Here is an 18197-nt window from a genome sequence, read left to right as displayed (position 1 = left end):
CATTGTCAGTGCATTAAAATTTGTACAAATAAAATGTTCTGATTTGCAGAAGGTTGAGGACGCGGGAGGGTCTTGTATGCTTGCTTGTGGGTAGAGTAGCAGGACTTTATCGGCCCTAGTGACGGAGGAGACGTGTTGATAGAAGTTGGGCATTAAGTGTCTAAATTACACAAACTTAAACTCACCGGCAACAAGGAAAGCTGCCTCTTGGTGCATGGCTTCCTGCTTGTTTATAGCCCCATACTGTCCATACTGTTCGTTAAGTGCCAGCTTATTATTTTTCTTGTCCTGAGGTGGAAAATATGCAGCAATCATGATAACAGCTGAAAACTCTCTCGGGAGATTGAAGGGTCGACATTTGACCATCAGGTACTCCAAGACGGGTGAACAATGGGTCGAGACTTCCACTGCGCTTGAGTCAGCATACAATTTTCTGTTGATGAAGAGGCAAACCCTTCCCCCTCTTTATTTCCCTAAATCCAATGTCCTGTCTACTCGGTGAATGAAGAATCCATCGAGTTGGATACCCATTGGGGTTATCTTGTCCAAAAGCCAGAGTATCCTGTTGATCACAAATCTGCGATCGGAGGTCATTCTTATTATTATCAAGAGACCAATAGAATGGAGGGAAGAGGTGGCCATTTTTCCTTTCGCCTTAATATCGCCAGGGCTCCCCTCTCCTGCCTCTTTTTTTGCTGGTGTTTCCTCTTGGATAGCCCAAACATTGCTTCGGAATTACACAAAGAGGCCAGGGCAGATGATTCAAATTTGAAGTTGAAGACAGAATTGAGGTAACTGATGAAGTGATAGCGAATACATTTTGCGAAACAACATAAAATGGCAAAAGAATCACAAAATAGCAAAGTTGGGTGGCACTCGCAAGACAGCAGGCATACAGTTCGGTGCAATTTTAGGAGACATGGCAAAATGTCGTTATAATGATGATGATTATTATAACATTTTATTTGTACACATTTTTATGCACTGACAACATTTACATTTTACATTTTAGTCATTTAGCAGACGCTCTTATCCAGAGCAACTTACAGTAGTGAATGCATACATTTCATACATTTTTTCTCCCCGTACTGGTCGGACAATGCTGAAGTAGCATCAGAGTGACACATAGCATGCTTTATTCCTAGTTAAATATATCATAAACACCACCTCACAGTAACATCTCTTCACTTTAACATAGAAGTCAATGGTTTAGCTGTATAAACACCACTATTCCGCTTACAGGTCCACAAATGAGGGAGGGAGGAAGATCTACAGGATTTTATTGTTTTAATGAAAGTCTACACACCCCTTGCACAGTCTTCACATTTTGCTGCCTTAAATTATTATTATTTTTTTATTAAATTAGAATATTTTTTTTACCTATGTACTCCACATCTCCAAAATGAATGAAAATGTATTTTAAAAAATCTGGATAAAAATACAAATATTTAAAAAAATATGTCTTGATTGCGCATGTCTTCAACTCTTCGGCAACATACAGTGCCTTCGGAAAGTATTTAGACCCCTTGACTTTTTCCACATTTTGTTACATTACAGCCTTATTCTAAAATAGACTAAATGTTTTTTTTTCTTCTCATCAATCTAAACACAATACCCCATAATGACGAAGCAAAAACAAGTTTTTATAATTTTTGCAAATTTATTACAAATAAAAAACGTCAATAAAGTTTGCAGACCCTTTATTCAGTACTTTGTTGGAGCACCTTCGGCAGCTACTACAGCATCGAATCTTCTTGGCACACCCGTATTTGGGGAGTTTCTCCCATTCTTCTCTGCAGGTCCTCTCAAGCTCTGTCAGGTTGGATGGGGAGTGTTGCTGCACAGCTATTTTCAGGTCTCTCCAGAGATGCTTGATCAGGTTCAAGTCCGGGCTCTTGCTGGGCCACTCAAGGACATTCAGAGACTTTTCCCAAAGCCACTCCTACGTTGTTTTGGCTGTGTGTTTAGGGTCGTTATCCTGTTGGAAAGTGAACCTTCGCCCCAGTCTGAGGTCCTGAGTACTCTGGAGCAAGTTTTCATCAAGGATCTCTCTGTACTTTACTCCATTCATCCAGACGTGATGCTTGGCATTCAGACCAAAGAGTTCAATCTTGGTTTCATCAGACCAGAGAATCTTGTTTTTCATGGTCTGGGAGTTTTAAGGTGTCTTTTGGCAAACTCCAAGTGGGCTGTCATGTGCCTTTTTTCAGAGGAGTGGCTTCCTTCTGGCCACTCTACCATAAAGGTCTGATTGGTGGAGTGCTACAGCGATGGTTGTCCTTCTGGAAGTTTCTCCCATCTCCACAGAGGAACTCTAGAGCTCTGTCAGAGTGACCATTGGGTTCTTGGTTACATCCTTGACCAAGGCCCTTCTCCCCCGATTTCTCAGTTTGGCCGGTTGGCCAGCTCTAGGAAGAGTCTTGGTGGTTCCAAACTTCCTACATTTAAGAATGATGGAGGCCACTGTGTTCTTTGGGGACATTCAATGCTGCAGAAATGTTTTGGTACCCTTCCCCAGATCTGTGCCTCTACACAATCCTGTCTCGGAGCTCTACTGACTATTCCTTTGACCTCATGTCTTGGTTTTTTCTCTGACTTGCACTGTCAACTGTGAGACCTTATATATACAGATCTGTGCCTGTCTATAGAGTCTCACAGCAAAGGGTCTATATACTTACGTAAATAAGGTATTTCTGTCATTGTTTTTTAATACATTTGCTAAAATGTAAAAAGAAAAACGGTTTTCGCTTTGTCATTATGGGGTGTTGTGTGTAGATTGCTGAGGATTATATATTTTTGAAATCCATTTTAGAATAAGACTGTAACGTAATAAAAGGGGGAAAAAGTCAAGGGGTCTGACAATATCCATTGTTTTTTGTCAAAATCGTTCAAGCTCAGTAAATTTGGTTTTGAGTCGTTGATGGACAGCAATATTCAAACCTTGTCTTTAATTTTCAAGCAGTATTGACACTGGACCATTCAGGAACACTCAACATGGTAAAGAAATTAACTTTTTTGCCTACCAGTAAATAAAAACTACGTGCTTGGGTCAAATCCAATAGAACACAACACAGAGTGAACCCCTCTGTATTTTCAAGTATTGTGGTGGCAGCATCATGTTATGGGTATGCTAGTCACTGGCAGGGACTGAGGAGTTTGTTAGGATCAAACAAAATATGAAATCTGAAAGGAGCAAAGCCCAGGATAAAGTTGGAGGAAAACCTGTCTCAGTCTTTTGAATTCCTAACCCTGGAATGTTTAAAGTGAAAGGCAAACCAGAATGGCTTTCTAACAGGTGTTGAGTGTTCCTGAGTGGTCCAGCCTCAGTCCTGACGTAAATTTGCTTTAAATTCAGAGACAAGGTTCGACTATACTGTAGCTGTCCATCAACGACTCCAAAGCAAATTTACTGAGCTTGAGCATTTTTGACATAAACAATGGATTAATGTTGCCCTAAGAGTTTTGCAAAGTTGGTAGAATCTTATCCAAAATTATTCACAGCTGTAATGGCTGCCAAAGGTGGTTCCACCAAGTGTTAATTCTGGGGTGTGTATACATACGTAATCAAGAGAACTTCGTTGAATTTTTTTAAAACTCATTTTGAAAATGTTCTGAGTTTTTTCTTTAACTTTGAAAATGTGGAGTAGGTTGTCTAGGAAAAAATCGAATGTATTCCCTTTTGAGATTAAACTTTAAGGCAGCAAATGGGAAGACTGTGCAAGGGGTATGTAGACTTTCACTAGCGACTGTACATAACATTTCGCACCATGCCATACAGACTCTGGAATAACTTGGTGAGCCTAACACCTCAATTCATTCAGATTAATTTCCTGACCCCATATAGTTGAGGCACTTCGTTAAACCTGAGAATCGTTGTGCCATGAGTGGCAAGAAGTTAACTATCGTTTCTGATGAAGGCTAACCGATTCTTGTGCCCTCCCTCTCAACCCCATTTATGGTGTTATTAAAGTAACATTTCCCAATCATTCATTCCCCATTTCGACTTTTTCAGATTCAGATTTAATCATTGCAGTGACAGATTTGAGTAATCTGACTGCTGCCATATTGTAATAATTCCCCAATCAGTGTACATGTCACTGACTGTATATACTGTACGCACACATTCACAAACAGTACAGTAGATCTGACTCACCTGCCAGACACACAAATATTAACTCACAGACACAGATATTAACTCCTCACACACTGAAATGAAATGTACACCTTGCAGTGTGAAATGTCTGATACAAAATACGAATGAAGAGGCACGAGCAGATAATTGAAGATAACTAATTTCACATTAAGGATATAGCTAAGGCTTAGATCATATGCCATACTCCACCTGAAATAGCACTGTGTCTGACAGAGAGAGAGAGAGAGAGAGAGAGAGAGAGAGAGAGAGAGAGAGAACAAGCAAGCCTTTTCCAAAACCAGACATCAAAATACACAAGTCAGACAGAAAATAATGGGTCATCATGTTTCACAAGAGAGGAAAAAATAGAACACAAGCTAGCTAGGGTGATTATTTACACAATAAAGGTGTCAAATTTTACAAATATTTCAGCAAAATAACCAAAATACTGGGGCTTTGGAAGTCATCATGATCAGATTTCAGATACACATCCACCTCTGCTCAGGAATAATACATTACAAATCTTATCAAATTAGGAAGCATGTGCCAAGAGCACTACAGTGTCATGTACATGTACTGTCCATCTTTCTGTCTATATTCAAACAAATAGATTTGGCCATAGAAATACATAGCCTTTTCTATAGTCTATAGTCTCTATAGAGTCTATTTCTATAAGTTTGGCTTTGGTATTGTGGGCCTGGATTGTTGTTGTTGTTGTTGCTCACCATGCCCTGGTACAGTACACTATGGCTGTGTGTGCTGCTAGTGAGAAGAGGGTTAGTGGGAGGACCTCTATTTAGCATCTTGACAAAAAAAAGAAAAGAGCCAGAGAGACAGAGAGTCGGTTAAAAACTTTGGTTTCCACTGTTTATCAAATATAAAAAAAATGTGTACAGCGTATTTTATATAATATATATTTATATATATTTATAAAGTGCTTAATAGGAATAGATTATTATAATATTTAATCATATATCATCATATGTTAGTTTGTTTTCTTTGCTTGTTTGTTTGTTGTTGTTGTAGTCTTCCTTATGTTTGGCATTGGGATGAGCTGTTATTTACATAATGTTTACAAGTCCCGGGTTGTGCTACCCATGGCGCCCGTCCAATTAGTTGGCAGTGGAGTTGGGAAGAGTTTAGCGGCTCCATGGCGGCGAATCACTGCTGGAATCACGACAGTGAGCAGGTGACGCCGGCGTCTTCAGAGTGGTCACAGTTGTGCACTTCCCAGGATATGTGGGAGCACTGCTGGAGCGAGGCCTCAGAGCCGCTGCACTTCAGATTGTCCAGGAGGATGGTGCCGCTGCCGGGCCCAAAGAAGGCCTCCCCACGGGCCGCAGCAGCCTCCCCACAGCCCAGCTGGCGACACACCACCTGGGCATCAGGCATGTCCCAGGCATCGTCGCACACCGTACCCCATTCCGCCCCTGAGAACATCTCCACCCGGCCCTCGCAGCGGTGCTGCCCGCCCACCAACCTCGCCAGGCCTAGAGGGAGAGACAGGGATGAAACAGTCACATATACTTGAGCAAATAAACATTAAACACTGGAGACACATATCACATACCTGATCCTAAGACATGATTGAAGTATGATGCATTACATAAGACTGCCTCTGACAAGTGATGCTGGGGAAGGTGTGTTCGATCTTTGGATACCGTGAAACCCAGAACATGTAGCTAAACCTCAACAGGTACAAGACTCACCTTCACTTGGTGGTCTAGTGGTGGGCGTTCTCTCTGTCATCCCGAAGTCATTTCCAGGTGCCACAAGCTGAAAGGCTGGAGAAGGAGAAGGAGGGGGAGACAGTGTGAGACATTCATCTGCTGTGTATGTTTCCCAAGGGAGTGGTCATTTACTTGAGAACAACTGCTGATACAGTCCTATCAGAACAGTCTGGAGCACTCAAAACATTGTAATGAGTTAATCAATCGATCAGTTCGTCCGATATATCAGAAGAAAACTGCTCCAGAAGTCAACTTAGTGATTCCCTTATCATCTCACTCAGAAATCAAAGGTTCACTGAGGTTCACTTGTTCACCTCGTCTGCTCTACTAACCATGAGTTGATGTAGTAGACCTGAGTAACAGGAAGGAAGTCTTTGTCTCTTTCATTCTTTCTTTCTCTACTGTTTGTCTTATTTATCCATAAAGAATGGAGGTTTAGCCTGCAGGCTTCCAGTGAGGCTAATGACCCCTGACTTCTCCACTCTATATTTCATGCCACCCAGCTACTCAACTCTGCACTTTAGAGGCTGCTGCCCTATACAGTATACATAGACATGCAATCACTGGCCACTTTAATAATGGAACACTAGTCACTTTAATTATGTTTACATACTGTTTTACTCATCTCATATGTATATACTGTTTTCTATTTTACTGTATTTAGTCAATGCCACTCCGACATTGCTCGTCCTAATATTGACATATTTCTTAATTCCATTCTTTCACTTTTAGATTTGTGTATGGTTGTGAATTGTTAGAAACTACTGCACTGTTGGAGCTAGGAACGCGAGCATTTCGATACACCCGCAATAACATCTGCTAAATATGTGTGTGATCAATACATTTGATTTGATTTGATGCACTTTGGACCATCTGGGCGGGTGCCTACTCCTCGGAGACCAACACTCACACAGTTAAATGCACCAGCTCAGCAGGGAAGAGGAGAGATGGATGACTGTGGGAATGGTGACTATGGGGTGACTGTGTGAGTAACTGTGAGCGAAAGCTACAGAGGATTTTTGTGTGTGTTCATTTGAGTGTGTGTGAGTGCGTGTGTGTATTTGTGTGTGTGTGTGTATTTACTTGACTATGTGCCTAGCTGTCTCAGTCTTAACAAGTCACTAGTGTAGCAGTACTGCCTGCAGCAGATCAACATATACATTTCTGATTTACATCGGACAACAAAGTTACATTGCCACAGTTCCAGTCGGTCTTACGTGTGCAGATGACTCCAGCGTCTTCATGATGTCCACAGTTGTGCTGTCCCCAGCCCAGGTGGAAACAAGCCGCCAGCTCCCCTTCACTGCCCCTACAGTCCACATTGTCCAGCAGGATGGGGCCCGAGCCGTAGCCGAAGTAGGCCAGGACCTTGGCAGAGATGGCAGGGCCACAGCCCAGGTGCCTACACACCACCTGGGCATTGGGCAGATCCCAGTCATCGTCACACACCGTGCCCCACTGGTTGTTGTGGAACACCTCCACACGGCCCTGGCAGCTGCTGTTACCATTCACCACACGGATGGTGGGCCGCTCTGGAGGAGGAGAAGGAGAGACAGAGGGGTATGAGGAGATGAGGAGCACATTCTTCATGGAGAGGTTAATCGAAAATGGTGGTACTATGCATCCCTGTTGCACAATTTAATATCTGTGAATAATAAAACAATATTATAATAACTGATATATGAGTTTAGAGTGCATTAGCGGGAGTTTATAATTATCACATGGGGGTGCAACATCATTACCTCTTGTTGTCATAGCAATCGTTGTCACAGCCGTAGTTGCTTCGGTGACTAATTCTGTTTGGTCGGTTACTAGAATAATAGGAGAAATGCGTTAGAATCAGAATGATGAGTCAGTTTACACATACGCAAGCTGATGCCTACAGTACACAGCAGGGGGTTTTCCATCCTCTGAGATGAGAGACTGGGAGGAGAGTGGGTGGGGCGACTTGATTTACTTGCTCCACTACCACCATTAATTGAGTGGCGCTGCTGAGTCACAGATTTTAGACAGAGAAACCTATAGGGGCAACAGCACCGTCTGTTGCTCATAGGATAGAGGTGCAGCAGTGTGGCCTGATGATCTGGGTCTGATGAGGGCCTACACTGCAGCTGTTATTGCTATTGTACTACTGCAGTACATGAAAACGGAAATGACTTCAACAATTACCTGCAGTGCTGGCAGTCTGTAAGAATCCCCTTCCCATGCCCATGGTGTCAGTGTTCATAGGAAGAACGGTAGTGGATCCTGAGCCTGCACAGATAGAACAAACATGAATAGCAGATATTAAAAATAGTGTTAAAGCCATTAGCAACATGAATTTAAGAGAGAGCGAGAGTGAAAGTGAGAGAGAGAGAGAGAGAGAGAGAGAAAAAGAGACAGAGAGAATAAGAAAAAGCTTCTCACCTGAACAGATAACCCCAGCGTCCTCATGATGTCCACAGTTGTGTATCCCCCAGCCCAGGCTGTAGCATTTACTCAGCTGGTTCTCGTAGCCATTACAGTTGACGTTGTCCAGTAGAATCAGGCCTGTCCCGTAGCCAAAATAGGCATTGGTGGTGGAGGAAACGGCATGGCCACAGTATATCTGCTGGCACACCACCCCTGCGTCTCTCATACCCCAGTCATCATCACACACCGTCCCCCAGCTGCCACGGTAGTAGACCTCCACCCGTCCCTGGCAGTAGTCCAGTCCACCAACTAACCGGATCGTACCATCTCCTAAAATATAGGGGAGGGGAGGGATTCATCACCATTCCATACATCTTCTCAGTCAAAGCCTGGCTTCATTCTGACATACAGTACATGATGGCATAAAATCCTTCAAACTGAATATCTCTCTATTTCACTATTTAGCTTGGATTCCAGGCTAGATTTATTGAGATCTTGTGTGCAGATGTTGTCTTTATACAACACATTGAATAAACACTCTGTATTGAGCATGTGTTCATTCTTTTTCAGTTCATTTTCTGTCCCTCTGTGACAGTGTTTGTAGACGGGTTAGCTGACAACATCACGAAAATTGAAAAGTTGAAACAATACCAAAGTGTCCTCCCTGCCACTGTTTTGGCAAAAGGCTGCGGGATGGGGCTGGAGAAGTATAACCACTCTCAAATCCATAGATAACAAAATAAGAGTTTTAAGGCCCTGTGCAGGCAAAAACAGGATTTTCCTATGTTTTATATATTTAAACACTACGAGGTTGGAATAACACTGTGAAATTGTGAAAATGATGATAATGGCCTTCATACGCAAGAGCTCTTTGAAAAGACCGCCCGAAATTTCACGCCTGTTTTGGCCTGACTGGTAACATCACCAGGCAGTAAATTAGTTAATAGACCAATGAGAAAGAGAATAGAGTTTCAAACCACTGTGCCAATAACAGCTAGTTTTCAGTTTTACCCTCCCCACTCAGACGACTCCCAGACAGTCCTAGCTAAATTCTTGATTGAGAAATTGCTCTTTGCTAAGAAGCTATTTTAGTTTATTTTTTTTACCATTTTAATTGAAAACATTAAGAGTAAGGTACTTAAATGGTACCCAGAAATTATTTGAAATTGAGATAAAAACAGCTGCATTGGACCTTTGAACATGTTTTGAGGCTATACGGTGTTTGTTTCCATTTTCAAGAATTAATGAGTACATATCATTGATTTAAAAATGGATATAGCAACTGCAGATTGGCCCTTTAAACCTATTAAGTGAATAAAATAAACCCTTCTTGAATCAATTTTGTTTACTTATTTTGTGTGTGTGTTTGACTGAAATTAGAGAGAAATAAATGAAATGATCACTTACTTAACCCTGAGTTTCTCCTAGACGGAGTGGTGGGCTCGCCCATGCCCCGTGACTCCAGCACTGATGTATCTGAGGAGAGATGAGGAAAAAAAGGAGTGAAAATGTATGTTTTTATTAGTGAAAATAGATTATTTTATTAGTCACCAAGGATATGTCCCTCTTAGAGATCTTAGAGATCCTTATAAATTGCAAAGACCCTACCTATAGAAAAGGAATTAGAACAGTTATAGACTAGATTTTTATATATATCTCTATGGGCCCTACCTTTGCATGTGACAGACACGTCCTCATAGTGGTAACAGTTGTGGATGCCCCAGCCCAGACTTCCACACTGTCCCAGGTCTGTCTCCCCTCCTTTGCAGTCTACATTGTCCAGCAGGACGGGCCCTGAGCCCTGGCCATACTCTGAGATGCTGCCCACCACCATGGCCAGACCACAGTCCAGCTGCCGACACACCACGTTGGCATCTACCATGTCCCAGTCGTCATCACACACTGTACCCCATGTCCCGTTGTGCCAAACCTCCACACGCCCCTCACACCTGTTACGCCCGTTTACCAGACGCACTGGATAGGAGAGGGAAGAGAGATCCAAAGATACACGGTCAGCCAGATACAAAATAATATTACCAGACGCACTGAAGAGGAGGGAGAGCAAAATACAACAGAGGATTCACTGAGGAATCAGCAATCAGGACAGCTGACCTCCCTGCTCCCTCCCACTTCGATGCTGATGTCATGAATGTGACTGTAAGTGTGTGATGTTGTCATACTATCCTGTCAGGAGGCTGGTTTCTAGATCTCATTTAAGTTCATTCAAACCTTGTCCTTTTACTCACTTTGACTACACGCTAGCCACTCTTTTTGTATTCTACATGTGCCACACAACATAGAACAAATGTTTGTGCAAGCACATAAAAAGCCTACTGTCTGTGGGACAGTATACTGTGTGTTACTGTCTGGAAATATCACTATCATATAATGATAGTTAATAGTGACAAGAATCCGTTTAGAATAGCTTGTGTAATCCCTTCCACCTTCCAATTTAAGGAACAAAATAAGACTAAACAAGCCACATGAGAGAGAGAGGGAGAGATGGAGAGAGAGAGATAGAGTGAGGGATAGAAGGAGATGGCGAGAGAGAGAGAGAGAGAGAGAGAGAGAGAGAGAGAGAGAGAGAGAGAGGGGGGGGGGGGGGGGGGGGAGGGAGGGAGGGAGATGAAGCTCACACTGTAGCAGAATAAGTAATTCCGGGGGATTAGGTCAATTGAGAGCAAAGGGAAGTGACCTTGTTGTAGTGTCCCTGGGGCACTGATCTTTCTCTCACTCTCTCCTTTTCCTTCCTTTTCCCTCCCTCCTTCCCTCTCTCTTGCTTCACAAGTTAAGTTTGATAGTCGTTTATTCATGAGTTGGATGTGGACATGTATTTGTTGAACATGGGTATTTCAGACAGACAGAAGGTGTGGTGGATATGGTGAGAGTTGGCGGGAGCCCAGCAGCGCATTGCCAACCTTGAGAATGCGTTGTCTTCATGGCAGTCATCGTCGTTGTGCTATTGGCTGGAAAAAGAGGGAGGAAGGAGAGAGAGAAAGAGGGAGAGACTTTGGTCAAATTATTTGTTGAAAGGAGGTTCTTGGCCCTCCATAGTTACTGTACTCTGTATCTACTATATCTATCTTCCTGTAATCCGAGACGCAGCTTGAAAACGCAGCAGGAAGCCTATTTAAACCATGTAGCTAAACCAGCTAAGAAGTCTACATAGAAATATGTACTGAAGGTTGACACATTCCAGTTTGTGAACTTTGGGGGTTTTCGTTTTGAGAATGGAAACATAAAAGTTACCAAAATAATACCCACTGTCTCTTTCATTTTTAATATGATTGTCAGGTTTTATTTTGTTAAAATCACTGTAGAGTTGGATGTGGAACTGGGCACTCCAGGAGAGGTTTGTGAAACACTAGTTTAAAATAATCCCTCAACAGTGCATTTGGAAAGTATTCAGACCCCCACATTTTGCAACGTTACAGCCTTATTCTAGAATGGATTACATCTTTTTTTCCCCCCTCATCAATCTACACACAATACCCCATAATGACAAAGCAAAAATTGGTTTTTAGAAATTTGAAAACTTAAATATTTACATAAGTATTCAGACCCTTTACTCAGTACTTTGTTGAAGCACCTTTGGCAGCAATTACAGGCACAAGTCTTCTTGGGTATGATGCTACAAGCTTGTCACACCTGTATTTGGGGAGTTTCTCTCATTCTTCTCTGCAGATCCTCTCAAGCGCTGTCAGGTTGGATGGGGAGCATCGCTGCACAGCTATTTTCAGGTCTCTCCAGAAATGTTTGATCGGATTCAAGTCTGTGCTCTGGCTGGGATACTCAGGGACATTCAAAAATGTGTCCCGTAGCCACTCCTGCGTTATCTTGGCTGTGTGCTTAGGGTCGTTGTCCTGTTGGAAGGTGAACCTTCGCCCCAGTCTGAGGTCCTGAGCGCTCTGGAGCAGGTTTCCATCAAGGATCTCTCTGTACTATCCTCCATTCATCTTTCCCTCGATCCTGACTAGTCTCCCAGTCCCTGCTGCTGAAAAACATCCCCACAGCATGATGCTGCCACCACCATGTGTCACCATGGTGGTGGTGGGATGTTTCCTCCAGATGTGACGCTTGGCATTCAGGCCAAAGAGTTAAATCTTGGTTTCATCAGACCAGAGAATCATGTTTCTCATGGTCATATTTCTTTAGGTGTCTTTTGTCAAACTCCAAGCAGGCTGTCATGTGCCTTTTACAGAGGAGTGGCTTCCTTCTGGCCACTCTACCATAAAGGCCTGATTGGTGGAGTGCTGCAGAGATGGTTGTCCTTCTGGAAGGTTCTCCCATCTCCACAGAGGAACTCTGGAGCTCTGTCAGAGTGACCATCGGGTTCTTGGTCACCACCCTGACCAAGGCCCTTCTCTCCCGATTACTCAACTTCTTTCATTTAAGAATGATGGAGACCACTGTGTTCTTGAGGACCTTCAATGCTACCAAATGTTTTGGTACCCTTCCCCAGATCTGTCCCTCAACACAATCCTGTCTACGGACAATTCCTTCGACCTCATGTCTTGGTTTTTTCTCTGACATGCACTGTCAACGGTGAGACCTTATATAGACAGATGTGTGCCTTTCCAAATCCTCTTCAATCAATTGAATTTATCACAGGTGGACTCCAATCAAGTTGTCGAAACGTCTCAAGGATGATCAATGGAAACAGGATGCACCTGAGCTCAATTTTGAGTCTCATAGCAAAGGTTCTGAATACTTATTTAAATAAGGGATTTCTGTGTTTTATTTTTTATACATTTGCTAAAATCTCTATAAACCTTTTTTTTCTGCTTTGTCAATATGGGGTATTGTGTGTAGATTGATGAGGAAAAACATACATTTTGTCCATTTTAGAATAAGGCTGTAATGTAAGAAAAACAGGAAAAGGTCAAGGGGTCTTTCTAAATGCACTATATGTCTTTGACTACGCATTAACCAAACATCTGATAAAAGTCAATACAGATATAATGATTGAACACCTTGGGTGCATCTTCTCCCATCACTTAGCAACCACACAGATTCTATAGGGTTGGGCTGTGTTTAGTACTGTGTTGACAAACTTCTAAGTCTCATTCACTTGGCTATATTCTATGACTGTGAGACATCTAGAAATTGAGATTGTGCTCTGTATTATTCCTCAGGTTCCTTTACTGGGATTTGTTGGCCTGTATGTCTGGGACCATAAAGTTTGAGGACATCAACTGTGTCTTATAGGGGAAGTTTAAAGCCACTGAAACTGTGGTTTCTGGTTACCTGCCTCACAAAGAGAGAAGAGGAATCTTTCTAAACATTATGCCAAAAATAGGTAAATTCACAGGCTTCTCCCTTTGAAGACTACCTGGCTCATTGAAACTAAAGGCCCTAAACACGTAAACAGTTATGTTATGTTCGCTATGTGGGTTAGTTATTGAAAGCGTCCTGATATTAGAATATGGTGTTTCTTTGTTTTGTCATATGTATTCATAAGTGACGTAGGACTGAAATCTGGGGTGGGAACAGTAACGTTACGTGCATTTCAGAAAAGATGGGTCAGTAAAACGAGAAGAGATTGACTTGGAAATATACTCACTGGATATGGCTCGTCTGCTGATTTTGGTCATATCTTTTGAAATCAGAAAATAAAGAGTAGTATGTCAAGCACAAAGAGATGTCTTAGATACCACAGAAATCCAATGCATATTTGAAGTTTGTAAACATGTTCTATTTTTAGCTAGGGGTCCATTCGATCCATAAAGTCCAAAGTAGTATAATCAATAACTACTCAGTCACTCCCCGACCGTATCCCTCTTCCGAACAACTAGCAGAATGTTCTGTACTTCAAAGCCTAACTGGGTAACAGCTACTAGAGGCAGGCAGTCCTACGGGGACTTGTTCCTCTGTCCCAAGTACACCCAGGTACACCAGGTTCTCTAGCTCTGTAAAGGTTACATACACATGTAAATGTTCTGACTTATTCAGCTTATGGCTAGGAAAATCATGACAGATCTGTCTCTTTGCAGTACATAACAAAACTAATTTCACCCACCAATGTATCTGCGAGGGAGCATTCCATTCTTTTGCCCCCACACACACCCCAAACACACACCCCCACTCCTCCCCCAACCATCCTTTCCACCCTCACCCCCCAACCCCCTCCACACACACAGCCCAGACAACTATGGGGTGTAAAAACAATAGTCTCCCACTTCAAAATGAGCAGTGGTGAAATAGCACGCACACGTACACTCACCGATCTGCAGAATCCCACTGATGCCCACCAGTAGCAGGGAACCTAGCAGGGACAACAGCAGCCAGACAACCACTGTCCAGCCTCCACATGGTCTACGCACACAATCTGCTACACGCTGCCCTCGCATGGCTCGCTGTCTGACTGACGCTCCAATCAGTCTGGGTGCCTGGTGGAACACACACTTACACACACAACCAATCAGTGCACTGGACTCTCTATCTCCGTCTCTGTCTCTGTCTCTGTCTCTGTCTCTGTCTCTCTGTTGCTCTCACACACACTATACCTACCTTCCTGCCTTTTTCTGTTTCTCTTCACTGCTGAAACAGTCCTGGACCCCTAATACTGGTACTCACTGTCCACCACTAGTCTACGACTACTACTCATAATCAATAACCATTGTATTCCCAACATAGCATTGGATAGTCATTTCTAGTGCAACCCCCTGCAGCCAAATTACTATACTGTAGTGGGGAGTTAGTATCGATGATAGTATCAGGCAAGTGAAGCTTATGGTTGGTAGTTGGAACATAAATAGTTTCCAAAAACCATGCGCACTGAACTGAAACCGGTGTGTGTGTGTGTGTGTGTGTGTGTGTGTGTGTGTGTGTGTGTGTGTGGTGTGTGTGTGTGTGTGTGCGTGCGCATGTGTGTGTCTGTGTGTGTGTGTGTTCCAGTGATGGAGAGGAGAGGTGTGAGTGGGCACACCATGCTGTGTCTCTGTATCCACTCCAGATTGATTGGCACTAAAACAACTCCCAGTGTGTCCCAGGACCTGCTGGAGCATGAAACCGACTGGCCCATTTCCCCAGGCCAAAATGGCTGCCTAGCTGCCTACTACACTGCCACCCCACCATCCTGCACACTGGCTGGCTGCTAAAACACTGGGCACAGAGAAACTGTTGTGACCTGTGGTGAGCATGCTGGTACAAAATGGATACCAGTGCTATGCATCACCCAGGTGGCAGTGAGTGGACATGTGCCACAACTACCCCAACAGAGTGGCAAACATTCTATTTTCTTTTCAAATTTGTCTATTCTGTACTACGGAGGGCAGTAAGTAAGGGACATCAGTAGTTATACAGTATGTCTAGAAGGCGTAGACAGTACGGGTGCATCAAAGCTGGGACTAAGAGACTGATAAACAGCTTCTTTCTACGGTACCCTGCCCTGAACCACCTGCTATACTAGGAAGCACAAAAAAACGTGACCAACGAATCTGGTTTCATAGGGAGCAGCAAGAAACATTGTAAACTGCTGCTGCAGCTGCTTGATTTCTCTTGATTTCTCTTGATTTCTCTGGATTTTGCCAACAAACAGCTCTTGCCTGGAGGGATGTTTGTTTTTCAAAATAGGTCTGACTCCAGTAATAAGCTCTTTAATTGCATAGAACTATTGCCCTGAAATCACATCCTCGTGCTCATATTTATCGACTGAATTCTGAAGAAAAGTTTGGTTTGTATAATTGTTTGATAAAGCAATCTAAATGTGAAATATTTTCAAACGTCTTTTATTGAGGAAAATGCTTGTTTTGCCTATGTCTGATCAGACTTTTGGGTTGGTTGTTTGTCTTTGTATTGGACCAAAAGCCTCTTTGACCTTACAGAGGAATGTGTACTAGTTAGTTTGGGGACTGGGGATGGATGATGAGGGGAGAAGGAGAATATGATATTGGCCCCTGGAGATAGTGGACATTCCGAGCCCAGGGGCCAACAAAAAGACATTTCTGCTGTCTGTGGTCCCGATCGTCAGGCCTAAACGCTGCTTCCTGCAATCTGTCACTGGAACTCTCCAAAACGCTTAGGCAGCCGATGACACCACAGGGGCGCCTCTCGGCTCCTGGGAGAATAGGAGGAGAGGGGGGTAAGCAGCAGCTAGAAGGGGAGGGTGGCAAGACCAAATTCACCTGCTCCTCTACCTGTAGATATGTGTCCAGTTCTGTTGGATTCTGCCCATATGTTGTAGTATAGTGTAGCTACACTGTATATTACCATAGCAGATACTGTAATGTACTGTAAATACACTGACAGGTTAGCGAGGCCAAGTATCCTCCTCTAACACCCTTCAGCACCAATCAACAGCTTAACAAACCCGCTAACCTTGACCCTGTTCAACAACACTAACCCTGGCCAATGCATTTGGAGCCTCTACCCTGTGTTATTTAATTTAATTGTATTGACGGCCATATTGCATGTATGGAAGGCCATGACATTGAGTTGAAAGGTGAAAGGCAGGAGGGAGGAGGTTGTAGAGAGCAGAGGCAACCAGAGGTCATTGTGCTGTCCAATTAGGAAGCAGGGATTTTAATGCGGAGCAGCCCAGCACCATGGCTGTTCCATTGGGCACAGCGTGCTAACAAACCGCTCGAAACCCTGGGACAAATGGTTCAGTTATGAGGGATGAAAAATAATCTAGTCCCCAATGTTGTATTTTTCAATACTCCATTCATAACGGGATGTAGCGCAGATCCGCCGGGGAATAATGTTGCCTTTTGTGTCGGCTGTGCTTCCCCTCCCTCCTCTTTGCCCTGTGCCCCTGAGAAATAGCTGAAAGATCCTCTGCCCCATGAAAATACCCCTGAACGTCCAAGATAACCAGGAATATAACACTCTGACTCTCTCTCACGGTCACTCACACTAAAAGGGAGGAATTTTCACCCCTTTAAATTCAGATTCTTTGCATCGGTCGACAGGTCTATCTGCCCCTTATCCATTTCCATGGATAACATCATCCCCGCATTGCATATTTCTTGTTCTTTGCCCATTAAGACGCAGCAAATAAGACAGAAGAGTCATATCTTCAATCAGTTATTGACAAAAAGAAAATCATTTTCATGCTAACATAGGGTTGTAGAGTTATAATTGGTTATAATTGTGATAATATTTTGTAATTTTCCAATTACAATGCAACTTTAGATATCCCTAAATTATTTATGTTCTTGTTTCATTCACTGAAATATTATATGATTAACTACAGAGTGAATATAGTTATACAAAACCACTGTGGTGAGACATTCAAAAGGCACATTTCACACTACTTTCCAATCACTGGCTTGAAGTATAATATCTATTTAAACTAAGAGTTAGGATAATGTGCAATTAGAAAAATTGACAAAACATAAAGAAATTATAATAATTTTCAAAGATACCTGGAATAAAAGTTGCTCTCTTTTCCCACAGGATAAATAAAATGAAATAAATTTCGAAAAATATCTACAAACAAATTGTCCTTCGATTTTCTGATGGCAGGTAGCTCACAGAATAGTTCCCCAACTCTCGCAGCAGAAAAACATAGGAACTTTGTGTGGAAATAGAGGGAGAAAAAAACAGTCGTCCGGCTCTACATGTACCAAGCTGTCTTTCATCTCCTTCACCTTTCCGTGATTATAAGTACCTGGCTTCAGTGACAAGGATTACTTAAAACAATAAAGACAACAGCATTGTATGTTAATATCCTAATGCCCCGTGACTGCCTATGGTTAGAAGAAGCAGAAGAGAAAAAAAGGAAATGTTGAAAGCCAACCCTTCACATGTACATCTCCAGTTTCAGCTAGCGCTCATTCAAGGTGCGGTCTTCCTCATCTAAGGGACTGTACAGTCACAAGGGGAGAATATGGAGGAGAGGGCAGTGGCTGTGTCTGTGGCCGTGTGCGTGTGCATGTGTGTGTGTTGCGTGTGCGTGCGTGCGTGTGTCTCCCACCCACAGTCACAGTAGTAAAGTAACA

The 18197-nt window shown here is 42.9% G+C and overlaps 1 protein-coding gene across 1 annotated transcript; it reads right to left on the bottom strand.

Annotated features, from left to right (window-relative positions):
• Window positions 1–3867: 3867 nt before the first annotated feature.
• LOC106567402 (scavenger receptor cysteine-rich domain-containing group B protein) lies at window positions 3868–18064 on the bottom strand. Its single transcript, XM_014136597.3, has 12 exons — window positions 17622–18064; window positions 14477–14657; window positions 13817–13849; window positions 11172–11219; window positions 9925–10227; window positions 9661–9729; window positions 8269–8583; window positions 8032–8115; window positions 7605–7673; window positions 7080–7394; window positions 5842–5916; window positions 3868–5622 (listed from the first exon to the last, which is right to left on the bottom strand). Exons 2-12 carry the CDS (start codon window positions 14601–14603, stop codon window positions 5306–5308), a joined length of 1755 nt encoding a protein of 584 aa, XP_013992072.1. The 5' UTR covers window positions 14604–14657; window positions 17622–18064; the 3' UTR covers window positions 3868–5305.
• Between the last annotated feature and the right edge of the window lie 133 nt (window positions 18065–18197).

The sequence above is a fragment of the Salmo salar genome, chromosome 13 (genome assembly GCF_965601325.2).
Source record: "Salmo salar chromosome 13, fSalSal1, whole genome shotgun sequence".
Lineage (NCBI taxonomy): Eukaryota > Metazoa > Chordata > Actinopteri > Salmoniformes > Salmonidae > Salmo > Salmo salar.
This window is presented reverse-complemented; position numbering and strand designations above follow the sequence as displayed.